This window comes from Mixophyes fleayi, chromosome 3 (assembly GCF_038048845.1).
Source record: "Mixophyes fleayi isolate aMixFle1 chromosome 3, aMixFle1.hap1, whole genome shotgun sequence".
Lineage (NCBI taxonomy): Eukaryota > Metazoa > Chordata > Amphibia > Anura > Limnodynastidae > Mixophyes > Mixophyes fleayi.
The window spans coordinates 138,500,588-138,519,753 of record NC_134404.1 but is presented as its reverse complement, the minus strand read 5'-3'; the positions used below and the strand labels follow the sequence as shown (position 1 = coordinate 138,519,753).

Below are 19,166 nucleotides of genomic sequence, written 5' to 3'. Positions count from 1 at the left end.
ACAGCTTGACAGAGGGCAGAGGAGGGGGACAGCGCGAGAGAGGGCAGAGGAGGGGGATAGCGTGTGAGAGGGCAGAGGAGCTGGGACAGCGTGGCAGAGGAGGGGGACAGCGTGACAGAGGGCAGAGGAGGGGGACAGCGAGGCAGATGAGCTGGGACATTGTGACAGAGGGCAGAGGAGGGGGACAGTGGGCAGAGGAGGAGGACAGCGTGAAAGGGGCAGTGGAGGGGGACAGCGTGGCAGGAGGGAGACAGCATGACAGAGGGCAGAGGAGGGGGGACAGAGTGACAGAGGGCAGAGGAGGGGGGACAGCGTGAGAGAGGGCAGAGTGTCTGGATGCAGAGGGGGCATTTTTGCATACAACTAAATAAGCATTTCTGTCCTGACCTAAATACTTATTACAATTTTTTGACCCAACTACTTCTAAAACAGGACTGCTCGGTAATTATTTTGGAGGGGTGCCTTAAAAAAATTATGATGACTCTAAGAGTGCTGCGAACTGCAAAAGTTTGGGAACCACTGGCTTACATTATAACAGCCTAAAAATAGAAGTTTGTTTATTAAGACACCTACCAATAAGTAGGTTTTCTGTTGCTGCGTAATGCAGAGATAGAACATCCTTCATCAAGCAATTTTATTAAGAACATTTTACCGGGGTTACAGAGCGATGTCAGTGATACTGGCTGACAGCAATACTACTCCTCTCACCCTTTGCCAAGGTCCTGGTCCCTCTATACATGCTTGAGCTTACATCTTGGCTTGGGCATGCAAACTAGCCTTGGGCTTCCAGCTCCAGATTCCACAAAAACAAAATGTTAAAAAATAAAATAAAAAATATAGCTACCTTTACTAATTAGGGGCCTGATTCATTAAGGATCTTAAATGAAGAGGTATCTTATTTCAGTCTCCTGGACAAAACCATGTTGCACAATGCAAGGGGTGCAAACTAGTTTTCTGTTTTGCACATAAGTTAAATACTGACTGTTTTTTCATGTAGCACACAAATACTTGATAGCTTATTTGTACACTGAACTTTAAAGTTGATATTTGTGTGATACATAAAAAAACAGTGAGTATTTAACTTATGTGCAAAACAGAAAACTAGTTTGCACCCCTTGCATTGTAACATGGTTTTGTCCAGGAGACTGAAATAAGATACCTCTTCATTTAAGATCCTTAATGAATCAGGCCCTAGGTCCTGTAGTTTAAAAGACCAAAATGTAAACCTGCCTGACATAACTGCCACCAAAAAAATTAGTGATTTTTAGCTTAGCAAAGTAAATTTTGATATCACTGGAAACATGCAAATTTGTTTAACTCTCATTAAATTTTGCATTATGTTTGTAAGCTCTTGGAAGGTGTAAACTATTGTGCAAAATAACTTACATTTTTATATTGAAAAACTATGGAGTACAACGTACTGCCTTGTATATGTCAGTTGTCACTCAAGTACAGGTGCACCAAGACTGCTCTTACCGCTGCCACCCAGTGTCGTCAGATAACTGAGTATCACTCCGCTGCTAGGGCAATATTTTCTTGGTATATCATGGTGATAGGATGTTTTCTATCTCTGCGATAAGTGACAATAGAAAATCAGCCCTCTAGCCACTTTTTAATAGTCTCCTAAGACACTTGGACTAAGACTCGATGTGGAACTCTACATAAACACATTTATGTGTTTATATAATGACCTTTTGAAAGTTATGAGGTAGATGAAAGTCACCAGATCAATAAAATATTTTATTCAGTTTACAGTCTCATGAAGAAAATGGTGTATACTTGAGGTTGAATGGCATGTCTTTATTCAACCCATGTTCTGTTGGTTCTTTGCACAGGAAGAAGTACAAGAGAAAAGTAGCATATTTAGAGCAGCTGAAATTGTGTGTCCTTTCATTAATCCACATATCTATATGCAATCAGGGTGCCTGGTTCTATATGTGTCATCTGCAGTTGACTTCTCTCAGGCTCTGCAGAAAGAAAGTTACTTTTCCCTGAAGCAGTTTGACAAATCTGTGGAAAATGTCCATGATGTCTGTAGAGTTAATGGAAATAACATCCGAGGGATTGAGAGATACTTCCTGAGCCAGATCAGTGTTGTTATAAGCCTGCTGCCATGCTCTTTTAACAATTCCTTGGATCTCTGTTATACGACCCTTCAATCTTTTAAGCTGCTTTGACACACACTCGTATGTATCCACTTTTTGTGTAACATTCAAAAGATGGTTTAGATGTGAGAAAACCTCAGTCCCTTGCTGGAACACCTATTGAATAACATATTGCAAAATTAGAAAATATAGGAAATACAAAACTTATTGGCACAAATCTATCTTGAAAATAACTAATTAGAGATAGTTATTTTTTGTGTGAATTGACCAAACTAAAAAGGTCCTGAGTTTAGATGTCTTTTCATTTTATGGTTCTTGTAATGGTACAATGTGTTCTACAGCATATCTCTCAACTGTCCAGAATCAGCCTGAACATTTATGATTCAGGTTGATTGTCCCACTGTGAGGAGCCACCTCATTACTGGCTAACAACCCTCTTATATAACATTTACAGAACTCAGTACTTCTGCTAAAGGTCAAGTAAAACACGACTAAGATATCCTACATGCATGCAGTCTTTACAAGACCCTTATGCCTACTAAGCTTTGCATGACCAAAGGTTGGATTTGAGTTTCTCTATTGGCACTTCAGTATACTAATCTCTGCTTCATATAGCTCAGAGCATTGTTGAAAAGCATCACACGGCAACTCTACCTAAGTGTTGTCCTTGTTGCACACAAGTTTAATGTCATGGTGCTGGTTGCCCTCTGAAGAAAACCACTTGGCTGAGGTAGCTATTAGAGACACACCTTGTCCAGCCAATCCACTCTGTCCTGAGAGGTTGGGTAATGAGGAATACAACTGAAGTCTATGGATTGTATAAAATAGAATTGTGACGGTCTAAACCGAAGTAGATAGGTATGAGAAGGTAGAATACTGAGGGATGCACTTGAAGGCAATAGCAAGAGTGAAGGCATATGAGGTCTCTTAGATATGATTAACTTGTCCTTTAGCAAAAGTGCTGAATTCAGCAAGTGTTATATAATGGTGTTGCAGTGTCAGTGTAGACGGTGCACTGCCATCTGTCATCCATAGTCAGTATTGCAGTGAATGTTCGCACCCACCAGCTGGACACCAGGGATCTATGTATCCATCATGCGTATGTACAGTACAATAATTTTACATCAGAATGCACATAAATTTTATTAACATCTGCTAACAATGCAATACATATAAAAAAAAGAATTTCAAATATGCATTTTTTTGTTTTCATTTCATAAATTATTTTACATCAAATAACTAAATATTTAATTTTTCAATGCATATCGTGCATACCATGAATTTTGAAAATCAATTTTAAATGCATACAGTGGTTTTGTGATAGCTAAATCATTGACTATGCTTTTACACCTGCCCTGGAGCAGCTGTAACAAGGCGGCTGAAACAAGCGTGCTTACAATAAACACAGGACTTGAATTGGCCACATCTGTGTTAACAAGCCCTTATTGTACATGGGCTACTTTAGTCAGCCCTTTCTTCCCCCGTTCTGCCTTTCAAGTCGTAAGGGGTCATAAGGATATGTGGATATGGATTACCTGCAATTGCACTCAGTGGCGTAACGTCCATTTCTGGGCATTCGCAGTGCAGAATCACACAAGATACGCTACGTAAACGGACGTATGTCCGTACTTGAATCAGGCCAAGTATGCTGATCTGATTTATATATATACATAGAAGGCAATGGAATGCTGTAGATAGAAGGAAATTAAGAGCAATGTTTACAAGTACTTTTACTTTCTGCAAGTGCACACGTGATAGACAGTTGTAGACAGGAGGTAGCAGAATACAGTTGTGTCAGATTCAGAGTTTTTTTAAATGCATTATTATCCACTAGTCGATATATAGGAGTTGTGAATTGTCCACTAGTCATCAGTGAATGTGGACCTGTATTGTGCATATTTCACGATACATCAGGATAGATATCAGGCGAGAGTCAACCCTGTTCCTCTAATACCGTATTTTTTCGCTCCATAAGACGCACCTGTTACGGACTTACCTTATCCCCGCCGCTCCGTCCAGCCGCACTTCCGCATTCTGGACCATGTGACCGCACCCGGAGGCGGTCACATGACCACAACCTAGAGGCGGGGATTTTGAATCCCCTTCTGTATAAAAACCTCACTCTGACACTCGCTGAGTGTCAGAGCAACACTTACCTGTTCCTGGCTCCTGCTCTTCGTGGATTGCAGTGTCTTCCTGTTCCTGTGTCTCCTGTGTGCTGATCTCTGCCTGTTTGACTTCCCTGGCTCTCTATTCCCTGTGTACCGACCCGGCTTGCTGACCATTCTCCTATTCTTGTGACCCGTGTACCGAACCTGGCTTGTTGACTCCGAGTTGCCTTCTGATTCTGCCTGACTCCATTCCTGTGTACCGAACCGGCTCGTTGACTCCGCTACCACCGCTTCACTCCGCTGTACTACATCTTGAGGCGAACCTGGGGACCGCGACCTGCGACTCCTGGCAGCGAAGCCCACCCCGCTTTGCGGCGGTTCTTGGTGAACACCGGGGAGATCGTTAGACTCCGCACCTCAGGTAAGCCAGCGCTAATCAAGATTAGTAATATAGTATCCAGAATCTGTTACAGTTTGCTCTGACCATGGATACCACAGCTAAAGATCTGTTGGAGCATTTAGTAGGAAGGATGGATAAACAAGAAGCTAACCAAGAGCAACTTTTAAAATTCCTCAATAGTCTATCCACTCGCTTGGATGTTGTCCAGAACACCCTAGTGGCTGGTGGATCACCTGGGCCGGCAGTGGCCCCTGTACCTCAGGCCGCAGCAGCAGCTTCTTCCTCGCAGCTACGGTTGCCTAACCCACCTAAGTTCGATGGAGACCCTAAAAATTGCAGAGGTTTTTTAAATCAATGCTCCATACAATTCGAGCTTCTACCTGGGAACTTTCCCCTCCGGAAAAACGAAAGTGGCCTATGTGATTTCGTTATTGTCCGGTCAAGCTTTAGCATGGGCTTCCCCCTTGTGGGAGAGGGACGACCCCATTCTACATAACTTCAACCTCTTCTTGTCCACCTTCAAGAAAATATTTGATGAGCCAGGAAGGGTGTCCAATGCCGCTTCCGGCTTACTACGTCTCCGCCAGGGAAACCAGTCTGTGGGGCAGTATGCGGTCCTCTTCAGAACCATGGCCTCTGAACTTCGCTGGAACGATGAGGCTCTAGTAGCTACATTCTGGCAGGGCCTTTCAGACCGAATCAAAGACGAGTTGGTATCCCAGGAACTCCCTACGTCTTTGGACGAAATTATCTCCCTCTGTGTCAAAGTTGATTTGTGTTTCAAGGAACGTAATTCTGAGAAGGAACAGTCGCGGCGTAGCATGATTCGCTTGGCCCCCAACTTCCAAACCCCTGTTCTTCCCCCTGAAGAGCCCATGCAACTTGGGAGGACCCGCTTATCAGCCGAAGAGAGGGAGAGGAGATTTCGGAACAAGCTGTGTTTATATTGTGGAGAGAGTGGCCATCTTCTGAGTTCTTGTCCCAAACGCTCGGGAAACGACAGGGCCTAACGAGTTCTGGAGCTGTGTCGTTGGGCCTCTTTTCTCAGTGTCAGTCAGTTCCCAATAGTAATGATTGCCTGTCTATTCCCATTTCCCTTCAGTTAGGACAAAAGACCTTCCCGCAGTCGGCTCTTCTAGATTCCGGAGCCGCAGGAAATTTCATTTCCGCCACAGTAGTTAAACAATTCGCTATTCCCACACAAGCCTTGGAACAACCCATCTCTCTGATGGCCATTGATGGGGGAAGAATCCCTGAGGGGTCCATCCTGGTACGCACTATTCCTCTTCTACTTCAGATAGGAGCACTTCATCGGGAGAAGATTTCTTTTTTAGTAATACAAAGATCTACCAACCCAGTCATCCTAGGACTTCCTTGGTTTCGTGCCCACTCTCCCACCTTGGACTGGAAATCTGGTCACATATTGTCCTGGGGACAGTCCTGCTTCTCTCGCTGCCTACAGAGAGTGGTTCCCCCGAATAGTCCCAGACGTACCCAAGAATTTCCTGTGACTCTCCTGCCTGAGCCATACCAAACCTTCTCTGATGTTTTCTGTCAACAAGAGGCCACTAGACTTCCCCCTCACAGAATCTGGGACTGTGGCATTGATCTGATACCTGGTAAACCCATTCCCAGGGGCCGTGTTTACCCCCTTTCCCTCCCAGAATCTAAGGCTATGGAGGAGTACATCCAAGAAAATCTAAACAGAGGCTTCATCCGCAAGTCTGCCTCCCCAGCTGGGGCTGGCTTCTTCTTCGTAAAAAAGAAAGATGGGGGCCTCCGCCCTTGCATTGATTACAGAGGCCTGAATGCCATTACCGTTAAAAATCGGTATCCACTGCCACTGATTTCTGAACTATTCGACCGGATCAAGGGTGCCACCATCTTTTCTAAACTTGACCTCAGAGGAGCGTATAACCTTATACGCATTAAGGAGGGGGATGAATGGAAGACGGCGTTTAACACCCGAGACGGCCACTTTGAATATCTGGTCATGCCTTTCGGGCTATGCAATGCCCCAGCCATATTTCAGAGCTTTATGAATGAGCTGTTTCAAGACCTCTTGTACCAATCTGTAGTCATCTACTTGGACGACATTCTCATCTTTTCTCAAGATCTAGCATCTCATCGTACTCATGTATTGGAGGTCCTCTCTCGTATCCGAAGAAATCAGTTATTTTGCAAATTGGAGAAATGCACCTTCGAGCAGAGACAAATTCCCTTCCTGGGATATATTATTTCGGGCACCGGTCTACAGATGGATCCCACAAAATTGAAAGCCATACTTGACTGGCCCCAACCTTCAGGCCTTAAAGCCACTCAACGCTTCCTAGGATTCTCCAACTATTATCGTCAATTTATCAAGGGGTACTCCTCTCTCGTGGCTCCCATCACAGCATTGACCCGCAAATCTGCTGATGCTGGTATTTGGTCCTCTGAGGCTATCCAAGCCTTTATATTATTAAAGTCTCTCTTTTCATCCGCACCCATTCTTCAACAGCCAGATTGTTCTCGTCCCTTTGTCCTGGAGGTAGACGCCTCTTCTGTTGGCACAGGAGCCGTACTATCACAGCGAGGTCCTTCTGGAAAACTTCATCCCTGCGGATTCTTTTCCCGTCGCTTTTTACCTGCTGAGAGGAATTATGGGATTGGCGACAAAGAGCTCCTGGCCATCAAATTGGCTCTCTCCGAATGGAGACATTTACTAGAAGGAGCGCAATTCCCTATCACCATATATACCGACCATAAGAATTTGCTTTACTTACGCACTGCCCGATGTCTAAATCCTCGTCAAGCAAGGTGGTCCTTATTCTTCTCACGCTTTGATTTCAACATCACTTTTCACTCAGGATCTAAGAACACGAAGGCAGACGCCTTATCTCGCTCTTTTGATCCAGCTGACATGGAATCCTCGGAAGATAAGAAATTCATTGTAAATCCATGTCAAGTATTGGCAGCTACACACCTGAAAAAGGGTTGTCCTCCAGGCAAAACATTCATCTTGCCACATCTACGCACCCGGCTCCTTCACTGGGCTCATCACTCACTCTTCTCTGGGCATGCTGGCATTCGCAAGACCTGGGACTTATTGTCCCGAAGCTACTGGTGGCCTTCCTTGCTGGAGGATGTGAAGAGATTTGTTGCTGCTTGTTCCAAATGTGCTCAACACAAGACCTCTAGGAAGAAGCCTTATGGATGCTTGCTCCCATTACCCATTCCTGATTACCCTTGGTCACAGATCTCCATGGATTTTATCACGGACCTTCCCCCTTCCAAATCCTGTACTGTAGTGCTTGTGGTCACGGATCGCTTCTCTAAAACAGCCCACTTTATTGCTCTCAAAGGCCTTCCTTCTTCCTCCTCCTTAGCCGATATTTTTATCAAAGAAATATTTCGCCTCCATGGCTGTCCTCAACATATTGTCTCCGATAGGGGATCACAATTCATATCAAAATTTTGGCGGTCTTTTTGCAATAAATCCGGGATCAAGCTTGACTTCTCTTCCGCATATCATCCCCAGTCCAATGGGGCTACTGAGAGAACCAACCAAGAATTAGAGAAGTTTCTCAGAATATTTATCTCTAGTAACCAAGACAACTGGGTGGACCTTCTCCCTTGGGCCGAGTTCGCCCATAACAACCATTTTCATGAGGCCATCTCTAACTCCCCCTTTTTTGTTCTGTATGGCTGCCATCCTAGACTACCCACCTTCTCTCAAGTCTCATCTTCTGAAGTTCCAGCAGTGGACTCTCTGGTTCGTAACTTCTCTGATATTTGGGAACAAACCAAGACAAACTTAAAACAAGCAACTACTCGTTCCAAAAAATTCTACGATAAAAGGAGAAGAATGACTCCAAGTTTTGCAGTTGGTGACAGGGTATGGCTATCCACCCAGAACATTCGTTTAAAGGTTCCCAGTAAAAAATTTGCTCCCAAGTTTATTGGCCCATTTGCTATATCTGAGATTATTAATCCCGTAGCCTTTAGATTGAGTCTGCCTCCCTCCTTACGCATACCCAATGTCTTCCATGTCTCCTTGTTAAAACCGATGGTAACCAACAGATTCTCCACCTCATCCAGAACTCCTCCTCCTGCTGTGGATCGGGATCAAGTGGAATACGAGATTAAAACTATCCTAGATTCTCGTAAAGTTCAAGGTGCCATACAGTTCTTGGTGGATTGGAAGGGTTACGGCCCTGAGGAGCGCTCATGGGTAAGAGCCATTGACCTACATGCTCCCCGTCTACTTAAATCCTTCCATAAAAAATTTCCTTTGAAACCCTATTAGGTGTTCGGAGTCCACCTTTATGGCAGGGGGTACTGTTACGGACTTACCTTATCCCCCGCCGCTCCGTCCAGCCGCACTTCCGCATTCTGGACCATGTGACCGCACCCGGAGGCGGTCACATGACCACAACCTAGAGGCGGGGATTTTGAATCCCCTTCTGTATAAAAACCTCACTCTGACACTCGCTGAGTGTCAGAGCAACACTTACCTGTTCCTGGCTCCTGCTCTTCGTGGATTGCAGTGTCTTCCTGTTCCTGTGTCTCCTGTGTGCTGATCTCTGCCTGTTTGACTTCCCTGGCTCTCTATTCCCTGTGTACCGACCCGGCTTGCTGACCATTCTCCTATTCTTGTGACCCGTGTACCGAACCTGGCTTGTTGACTCCGAGTTGCCTTCTGATTCTGCCTGACTCCATTCCTGTGTACCGAACCGGCTCGTTGACTCCGCTACCACCGCTTCACTCCGCTGTACTACATCTTGAGGCGAACCTGGGGACCGCGACCTGCGACTCCTGGCAGCGAAGCCCACCCCGCTTTGCGGCGGTTCTTGGTGAACACCGGGGAGATCGTTAGACTCCGCACCTCAGGTAAGCCAGCGCTAATCAAGATTAGTAATATAGTATCCAGAATCTGTTACAGCACCTGACCATAAGACGCACCTAGTTTTTAGAGGAGGAAAATAATATTCTGAACCAAATCTCAAATCTTTTGAACCAAATGGCACTGCTACAATGACAGTCTGCTCCAAGTTCTCTACTGACTATACACAGCAATTCAATACAAAATCCACCCTCACGCCACAATATCAGACCTAATTAATCCATGAGCAAACCACCTGCACTCTGATGCCAGTCTGTTCTTTATGCTCTGTGCCAACACAGCTGTATCCCTTCTACAAAGCTTCTGGTATGCTATATTTTATCTTTGAAACTCCCTTCATCTCACTGTATGCCAAAAATTATTTTAAACCCCTTCATGCACAGAGTATGAAATGACCTAGTATTGCACTGTGTAGCAAAAGTAAAGATTATGTCCAACCAAGAGCACTTTTGTGCCCCTTAACAGTAAAGTTAGAACCCACATGTTACCGAACTATGGATGTTTATTATACTTCATGCACTACTCTCTTGCAATATAGCTTGAGTCCGTACTAGACCATAGTTCAAAGCACATTAATGCATTTGCTGTGTATTGGCCAATATGTCATAAAACACCCAAAACAACTTACTTCACAACCGCTCGTTCAGCGGCACCCCACGTCACTAACATGCGCACAACACTGCAGAATCAAGACATCCGCCCGGCAGCAGGACGCTGGAGCGTCCCCACGGGACCAGGTATTCTGTACAAGTCTTTTTTTTAGTATTCGCTCCATAAGACGCACACACTTTTTTCCCCACTTTTTTGGGAGGAAAAAGTGCGTCTTATGGAGCGAAAAATACGGTATGTATAAATATATCAGGGATCTGGATGGCAGCAGATAATACAAATAAAAAATATCAGAAAATATGTAGAACTATGTTACTCACTGTCATGTTCTTCCAATCTGCAACTCTGATCTCAACATTTGGAAGAGTGATGGGAGTCATTAATATTTTTGGGTCTTCACACTGTTCCTGAGGAAAAAGACTAAAGTGAGATCCAAATGCTCTATAAAATCACATGTTTTATCTAAGTATGAAATGGAATGTAAGTATGTAATGTATGGACATAATTGAATATAGTGTCAATTAAGTGGCTGAAGGTTGGAGCTGCATGAAGTCCTGTATTTAAAGGAAAACTATAGTATAAATTGCACATCAGTATCAGCTCTGTGAGGATTTATATTCAATAGTTTTAAGCCAGCCACAGCAATATCTCTGCCAACATTGGCCAGTAGGCCAGACAACACAATGTGTGTGCCCCTCACCCCCCCCCCCCCCCAAATAAAAGATGGTTGCCAATATTTTTTTAACATGCTGGATAATGATCTGATTGCTTTCAAATGAATCACTATGTGGCATGTTAAGTGCAGATAGCAGTGGAGATATAGGCCTGGTTGCTCAGTGATGCTCCGCAGTAAGTTTCACGGATAGGAGTGGGCCTTAAAATGTAACAGATATTTAGGCACATTTGTTTCATTAATTGTTTTTAGTTTCTTCTATGTTCATTTTTCACATGTCTGCATGAAGTTCAGTGATATGAGTGTGTTTAGGGTAGGTGTAAATATTCACACGCATTAATGAATGAACTTCACATGTACTGGCAGGAGCTACTGGAAAGCATTCTGTAATATCATCAAACTGTAGGATGTCTTGGTGCTGAAACTTAACATATCCTGACTAACAATGACAACAAGAAAAAAATCATTGCACATGAACACACCCACCAACAGATCATTTGCATGATGCCTAAAGCAAAATAAGAACAGGTACAAGGCAGAGGCATCATTAATAAGAGCACTTTGCAATTAGGTTGTACTCAAATTATACCTATATTGCTAGAGTTTTCAATCAAACATGAATGTCACTTTCAGTAGTAATAAAAATACACATTTGCACAATACATATTCAAATTATGATAAAGTTTGGAAACATTGGTAAAGATACAATACAGCACCACTATCTGAAACAGGATATATTTTTAATACACAACTTCTCCCTAAAAATAATGAATTGCCATTGATTTACCATTGGGCATAAAACGGCCAAGGATCAGTGCAAAATCCTCTTTGGAGATCCTTTGTGCCTCCATGTGGACAAGTGCTCCTAAATTTCTTCCAAAGCATATAAGTATACGGAGCCTAATAGCGATGTTTGTGGAAGAGCATAAGTTTGCACTGGCTGATGGGAAGTGAGGGCCCTCTTTGCAAAGCATGGTACAGGTGCACCTGCACATTAGTTTTGCAGAACAGTATAAAACTGAGATTTGTGAAGTGACATTATTCAATGAGCACACAACCATTTGTGTTTTAATATGAGTTTGCTAAACCTCTCACCGCCCTTCCCTTTCTTTTTAAGGCTTCACTCATTGGGGGATCTCTCCAATTTCAAAATATAATCTGATACTAGATCAAAACATAAAGCCAGACACACTTTATCAATGAAGGAGAATTACGATTGCAGATGGCAGTCCAAGAAGAAATATCTTTACCAAAGTAATTGAAAACATCAAGAAAGATCTGTTTAGCTGAGGCAAACGTTACCTATCATGGGTTGAGAGATTAACAGCACTAAAGATGAATGTCCTCCCTAGGTTACATAGAAACATAGTTGATGAGGTTGAAAAAAAGACACCAGTCAATCAAGTTTAACCTATTCTGGATCTCCTACGATCCCTCTCTTATATTTGAAATTGATCCAAATAAAGTAACTGCAAATTTGTTTAATCTGGGAAACATCGCTCCTAACCCAATATTGCAGTCTTAATTCTACCTGGATCCACTACTATCATTCATTTTATTTAACAGTCATATCCCTGAATTCCTTTTTCCGCTAAAAATTTGTCTAACCCTCTCTTAAACATATCAATTGAATATGCCTTCACAAACTTCCCTGGCAGTGAATTCCATATAATGACTGCCCTTACTTTAAAGAGCCCCTTCCTTGCTGGTTGTGAAAGTTCCTCTCTTCTAACCTTAGGAGGTGACCGCGTGTCCTATGTACTGTCCTTGGGGTAAAAAGTTCCCATGAAAGTTCACTATACTGACCCTTAATTTATTTGTATCATATCCCCTCTTAGACACCTCTTTTGTAATGTAAACATGCCTAAACTGGCTAACTTTTTCTCATAACGTAATGAATCCATACCATTTATCAATTTTGTTGCCCTTCTCTGAGTCCTTTCTAATTCCAAAATGTCTTTTTTATAGACTGGTAGTCCACATTCAAAATGAGGTCTTACCAGCAATTTATATAGTGGCAAAATTACACTTCCCTTGCATCAATGCACCTTTTTATGCATGCCAATCCTTTTTTTTTTTTTTAAAGGTTTATTTATACAAGGTCAAACAAATATACAACCAGTACGAAGAGTTAACATATATCTAAATAACAAGAAACCAGGTGATACAACCAGCGTAACTTCTTAACAATTCTATACAAAGGTATCACAATGAGAGTAGTAATGATGACCAAGGTGCTGTTGGAGATAGTAAAGGGGGATGAGGTCAGGCCTTTCGCCGAAATTGTAGCCGATGGGGAGTGGTACAGGGCTGAGATGCCAGTCATAAATTTACTAGGGAACCCCATCTCTCCAAACACTCCGACCATAAAAGACCAGGAAATGTGGTTGAACTCCTTTTCAGCATCGAGGCATCCCATATCTTTTTTTGGCCCTTGCAGCTGCTGCTTGACATTGCACACTATTGCTAAGTCTACTGTCTACGAGCACTCCCAAATCCTTCTCCATTATAGATTCCCTTAAATGTATCCCATTTAATTTATAGATTGCATGCTTGTTTTGTTCCCTAAATACATAGTCTTACATTTATCTATGTTAAACTTCACATGTATCTATTTTATACCTCATCTTACATTTGGCCGCCCAGTCCTCCATTTTATTCAAGCCCTTCTGTAGAGAGATCACATCTTGCTCTGATATTATTACCTTACAAAATTTAGCGTCATCTGCAAAAATGGAAACTTTGCTCTGTGAAGGTCATTAATAAAAAAATATTGCAAAGGAGTGGCCCTAGCACGGAACCTTGAGGTACACCACTTAAAACTTTTGACCAATTAGAAAATGTTCCATTTATCACAACTCTGTTCCCTATTCTCCAACCAGTTTTCGACTCAAGTACAAATGTTGTTTGCTAGACCCAGTTCCCTTATTTTCTAAACCAACCTCTTGTGTGGCACTGTATCAAAGGCCTTTGCAAAATCTAAGTAGACCACATCCACTGTACTACCACTGTAATCCTGAATACTATCTCTTAATATACCTTCCAGTAGTTTCCCCACTATTGATGTCAGGCTTACAGGTCTATAATCTCTTGGTGCCGAGCCTGGTGAAATTGAATCTATGAAAATTAAGAATAACGGTCAAGCTATTTCTGAGTTTAACTCCATATGAGCCCTTGGGTATATGCCATCTGGACCTTGAGCTTTATTTATCTTAATTTTATTCAATTGTCTTTGGACTTCTTACTTAGTCAGACAAGTATTAATTAATGGTATGGTTGCATTTCCATTTTTATTAATTATTCCTACATTTTCTTCCTCTCTAATAAATACTGAAGAATTTATTATTATTATTATTATTACCATTTATTTATATAGCGCCACTAATTCTGCAGTACTGTACAGAGAACTCACTCACATCAGTTGGGGCTTACAATCTAAATTCCCTAACATACAGCCAAACACACACAGACAGACAGAGACGGACAGACAGAGACAGACAGACACAGACACACAGACTAGGGTCAATTTTGTTAGCAGTCAATTAACCTACCAGTATGTTTTTGGAGTGTGGGAGGAAACCGGAGCACCCGGAGGAAACCCACGCACACACAGGGAGAACATACAAACTCCTCACAGATAAGGCCATGGTCGAGAATTGAAATCATGACCCCAGTGCTGCAAGGCAGAAGTGCTAACCACTTAGCCACCGTGCTGCCCAAAATAGAAGGTGCTTAATACCTCTGCTTTTTCCCTATTATCATTAATCCACCTATCTCACTTACCTGTCTTTTGCCATTAATATACTTAAAGAACTTTTTAGGGTTTGTTTTACATTCTTTTATAAATTGTTTTTAATTTTCTAATTTAGCCAATCTAATTTCCTTTTGCATGTTTTATTACATTCCTTATAGATACGGAAAGACTCCTCAGTCCCTTCAAACTTAAACAAATTACCATACTATACCTATTTTAAATACTGCCTGTTAGAATTTCATCACATGTGCTCAAGGATACACAGAGTAGCATCTCCAAATTCATTTGGCCATGTAGGAGTCCTAGATTAAAATCTTCACATTCTATATAAGTACCAGAGGAAAGGGGATCTAGGTCTCAATAAAATATTAAAGTATTATTTTGCAGCACACCAAACCTAAGCCATTCTATGCCATGCCAATATACACACAGGAATGTGGGTAGACATAGAGGCAAATCTTTTAGAGCTCCTCTCACCGTAAACACTATTTTGGATTAGTCCAAAAGAGAGATGATTTCTGCTGCAAAACTACCACCTACTCTTATAATCTTGCTTAATATCTAGAATTATTAAATACAACGTAACAGGCCAATAAGCAAACCATCAAAAATGGCACCTCTTTGGAACAACCTGGCATTCATCTCTGATCTTGACCACAGGTCATTTGAAAAATGGTTTGTCAGGCAAGGCACCTCTACAATATTTCATAAAATGTAGTGAAATGAGGGACCACTGTTATCTATGCGCAGCTAGATAATAACAATATATACAGATCAGACACTTTTAATTTGTCATCATCACCCCAAGCAGTATTTTACTTTTCTACACTAGAGATTGTTTGCCTATGCAGCTTGGATTCCCTTTCACTACGTGTTATGATTAATAAATACATAGCCAACCTCTAAAAGTTCCCCATGAGCTGAAGTGGGAAGGGTACATAGGGGAGATTCTGGATCCGAAGGAATAGGTATGGATTACAGAAAGTGTCCAAAAGCTCAATATGTGTTAGAATAAAGGAGAAATCATACACACAGCCTGGCTTATGGGACACACACTATATTCAGCATAATGTCTGCAGCTAACTGGAAAACAAAATTCAACCTCTCTCATTGGCAAATCGAGTTGGCAAAGTCTGGCAGATATACCATTTAGAATACATAATTATCATTTCACTTAACTACACCAATAAATTAAATAGCACCTGATCAGCCTGGAACACACATTTTGAAACTTCTTCCTAAGAGTCATATCTTCAATCAAGGATCCTCCCATCTCAGACTCCCCTACTACCCTACTTTGCCAGTACTAACAAATCCCACCTCTTACCACTACGTAAATATGCCCCTTGTGTCTACCACTTTAGACCAAGCATCTGATTAGCAATATATAAAAAATATTTAATGGCATGTGATTTAAATGAATCCATACTACGTACCATGGAAATTTTATGTCCTTTCATGGATTGTCAAACCATCTGTGGTCAGATTGAACAGTAGTTGGATCTGCTGGGTGCTGATATGTTTTTGTGAAAGTCCACCCCACCTTCTTACTCACTGACTTTAAACCATGAATAAACAGCCCTCTTAACAACAATGTATGCAGCAGTCTTTTTTTTTTTACGTATTTTGTGCATGCCATCGTGCCGGCCAAACATGAGAAGATCCTTCTGCTTCTACTAGAGCCAAGTTTCCGAGACACTACCAAATTCGACCACATACATAGAATTGAATGAGATCCAGCCAAGCAGTTGGAACTCTTCTGGCGTCACTGGGGCCTGTTAGCAATGTCAGAAGATGACTGCACACACTGGCCAATACCATTCCTCTTCTGACCTCATAAGGATCAACTGATCAAATTATTGGCAGACATCAAGGTTGTTCTAGGGCCATGCATGCAGCAATATCGATTTCATTGCTGGACATTGTTGCTGATATCACAGGATGTATGGCCAGCTTAACACTTGCTTACAGAAGTACAGTATAAGCGAAAATAAATTTGCTGTGTTATCATTATATATGGAACAGCACGACTCACTTAGTGACAGCTCATCATTATAGCTCCCAGCTAGGTGAAGCAGAGACAGAAAAATGGAATTTAGTCAGAATAAAACACCAATGTATCCCTTTCACATGTATGAAAAGATGCTTTATATATGGACTTTTGGCCACTTTAAGGCCCCTATTTATTATAATGCAACAATAACAAATAGCAGTAATAGAAAATCAATTTTCTCTGCAATTTACCAACAAAATAACACTGGAGAAGATGACATACTCAGCTGCCCAGTGATACTGGCTGGCGGCAGTAAAAGTAGTATGTATGCAAGTATGAATATGCTCAACTGGCTATAGTGAAGGGAGAATTCCGGTGGTACATGTATCACCACAATTCTTGTTAAATAGGCTTCCAAAGCACGAGAAAGCTTTTGCTCCCTGGTTAACCTCTAAGCAGACAGGAACTACCGGTGGCGTTAGTCCATAATATATAGGGAGAAGCCTTATCTCCGATTACAACAACATCCATTTTCGCTGGAGATATGGCTTTTACTTACATAATAAAGGATTTTATCAGAGCACAAAATTGTTGAGCATGGCTCAATACTTTGGTGGGTATATTTTAGTTGTGGAACGGATGTGGCCCGCATAACAAGGGCACCATTATGATTTCTAGTTATTACTTAGACTGATACATATGACAAAATTTCCCTTGATGCCAAGCTGTGGTTTATTTTGCTATATATTAAAAAACAGCAGCAGAAAGAAATCTAGGGGTATAGTTACTAAACTGTGGTTTTAAAAAAACTGGAGATGTTGTCTATAGCAGTCAAATTCTAGCTGTCATTTTGTATAAATAAATTATATCTAGAATCTGATTGGCTGCTATATACAACATCTCCACTTTTTCAAACCTGCAGTTTAGTAAATATATCTCCTAGAGTGTTTTCAAGAAAATAATATCAAAAAGATTAAGTTACAGCAGCACACACCACCAATAATCTGTCCATGAGTCTCTTGGAAATAACTAGAGTTGGGATTTGCTGGTCCACTTTCACGTTCCTTTTTAATGTATAATACCAGAATGCCACATATTGTGTGAAATATGTGCTTATGGTATAGATATAGCTTGCATCTTAATAATAGATAAATGCTGTTGGGCATTATTTTATATTTCCTGACACTGCTAAGGATGTTTTTCCTGCTATTACAGGCTTTTCTCCAACTGTGCTTCTTATGCTATTTCCTGCATCTCTGAATACATTCAAAATGTTCATTAGAAATCTGATATATAAAAACGCTGCACCATGTGCGACCCAACAACGTGAGCATTTTGCTTATTTTAGTGCTGCTCCTGCCACTGTTTTCATACCCCTAAAGGTGCACTGTCCTGGATCACCACCCCATTTTTCATATCACTGAGATCTCTTCACATAAGCCTCTCCTCACCGCCATCCTCTCCATATCCCGGGTGCGTTTCACAAAAACCTGTATGATGCGATGCTCGCAGAGTATTCTCGAAGACGACCTGCTCATGTCAGGGCTCAGAACAAGAATAAGCAGAAGATAGATTCCTACAGAGAAAAGAAAATTATAATGTGATATTTAGTTAAAAATACGACTTTTTCCCCCCAAAGACTCAGTAATCACTGGACATATTAACTTGGGAGTGTATGTGTTTTTTATTTTTAAAGTTCATTAAGCCTTAAAAGTATAACTAAACTTGTAACAAAACTACATGGGGAAGGAGTCTATTACAGTCTGAAGAAATACAGCTATTCTTACACTAGGAACGGCACAACAGGGCAATTCAGCTTCTAATAGAATAGACCAAAGCATGTATGTAGTAAGGCAAATATGGAGGAAAGAGCAGCGCATTTAAACTCTTTCTTCCATATTTACCATTGGACAGCCGTTTTAAGCAGCCATGTATTTTTATTATTATTATTATTAATTTTTATTTATAAGGCGCGACAAGGCGTCCGCAGCGCCGTACAGAGACAAACAAATTACAATACAATGGGAGACAGCACAGTACAGTAAACAGTAAGCACAGCAACTCAGTAAGCTCAATGCACAGCTAGAGAGGGCGGGGAAGGGGGAGGTAGGATCCGCAAATGACGGGGCCCAAGAAGGAGGGCGCGGAAGACAGGGAGATCCCCAGGGGGGAGGAGGGAGTGAGAGTGGACGTGGAGTGGAGCCTCGAGGAGGAGGGCTAAGTAGCTGGAGAGCAGAGTTAGAAGTGGTGGAAACAGGAGGAGATGGAGCAGTGGCATGCTAGCATGGCAATGTTATCCTCCTAACTGTGTTGAAATTCTGTCACCTCCACCAATTTTGGAGCAGAGCTATGTTATTTGTAAAACCTTAATACTACATATGGTGCTGCTCTACACTAGCATTCTATATAGCTTAATAAATAGAGACCCAAATATTTTTTCAGGCCTAGCGACTCTCTAAGGCGCATGAACAATTTTTGAGGAAGATTCTTAAAAACAGCTGTAGTCATATACAAGGAATGAAAGGAAAGACAGGAATTTACATATTAACTATATTCAGAAAACATTTGTATTATACATGGATATTTTTAATTATTCATCCTACATTTAAAATATTATTGGCTCTAGTTGCTAGTAC

At 41.7% G+C, this 19,166-nt stretch overlaps 1 protein-coding gene across 3 annotated transcripts in view; it reads right to left on the bottom strand.

Moving 5' to 3' along the window:
• Positions 1-1,645: 1,645 nt before the first annotated feature.
• THPO (thrombopoietin) overlaps positions 1,646-19,166 on the bottom strand; it is a 73,316-nt gene continuing 55,795 nt past the window's right edge. For 2 of the 3 annotated variants that reach the window (XM_075202453.1, XM_075202454.1), the window contains exons 2-4: positions 17,982-18,106; positions 10,431-10,517; positions 1,646-2,261 (exon numbers count right to left, since the gene is read on the bottom strand). In XM_075202453.1, the coding sequence (XP_075058554.1) occupies positions 1,941-2,261; positions 10,431-10,517; positions 17,982-18,106 (533 nt within the window). In that variant the 3' untranslated portion in view covers positions 1,646-1,940. Of the gene's footprint in view, positions 2,262-10,430; positions 10,518-17,904; positions 18,107-19,166 lie in introns of those variants that run through there. The other variant, XM_075202455.1, reaches the window with a different exon arrangement.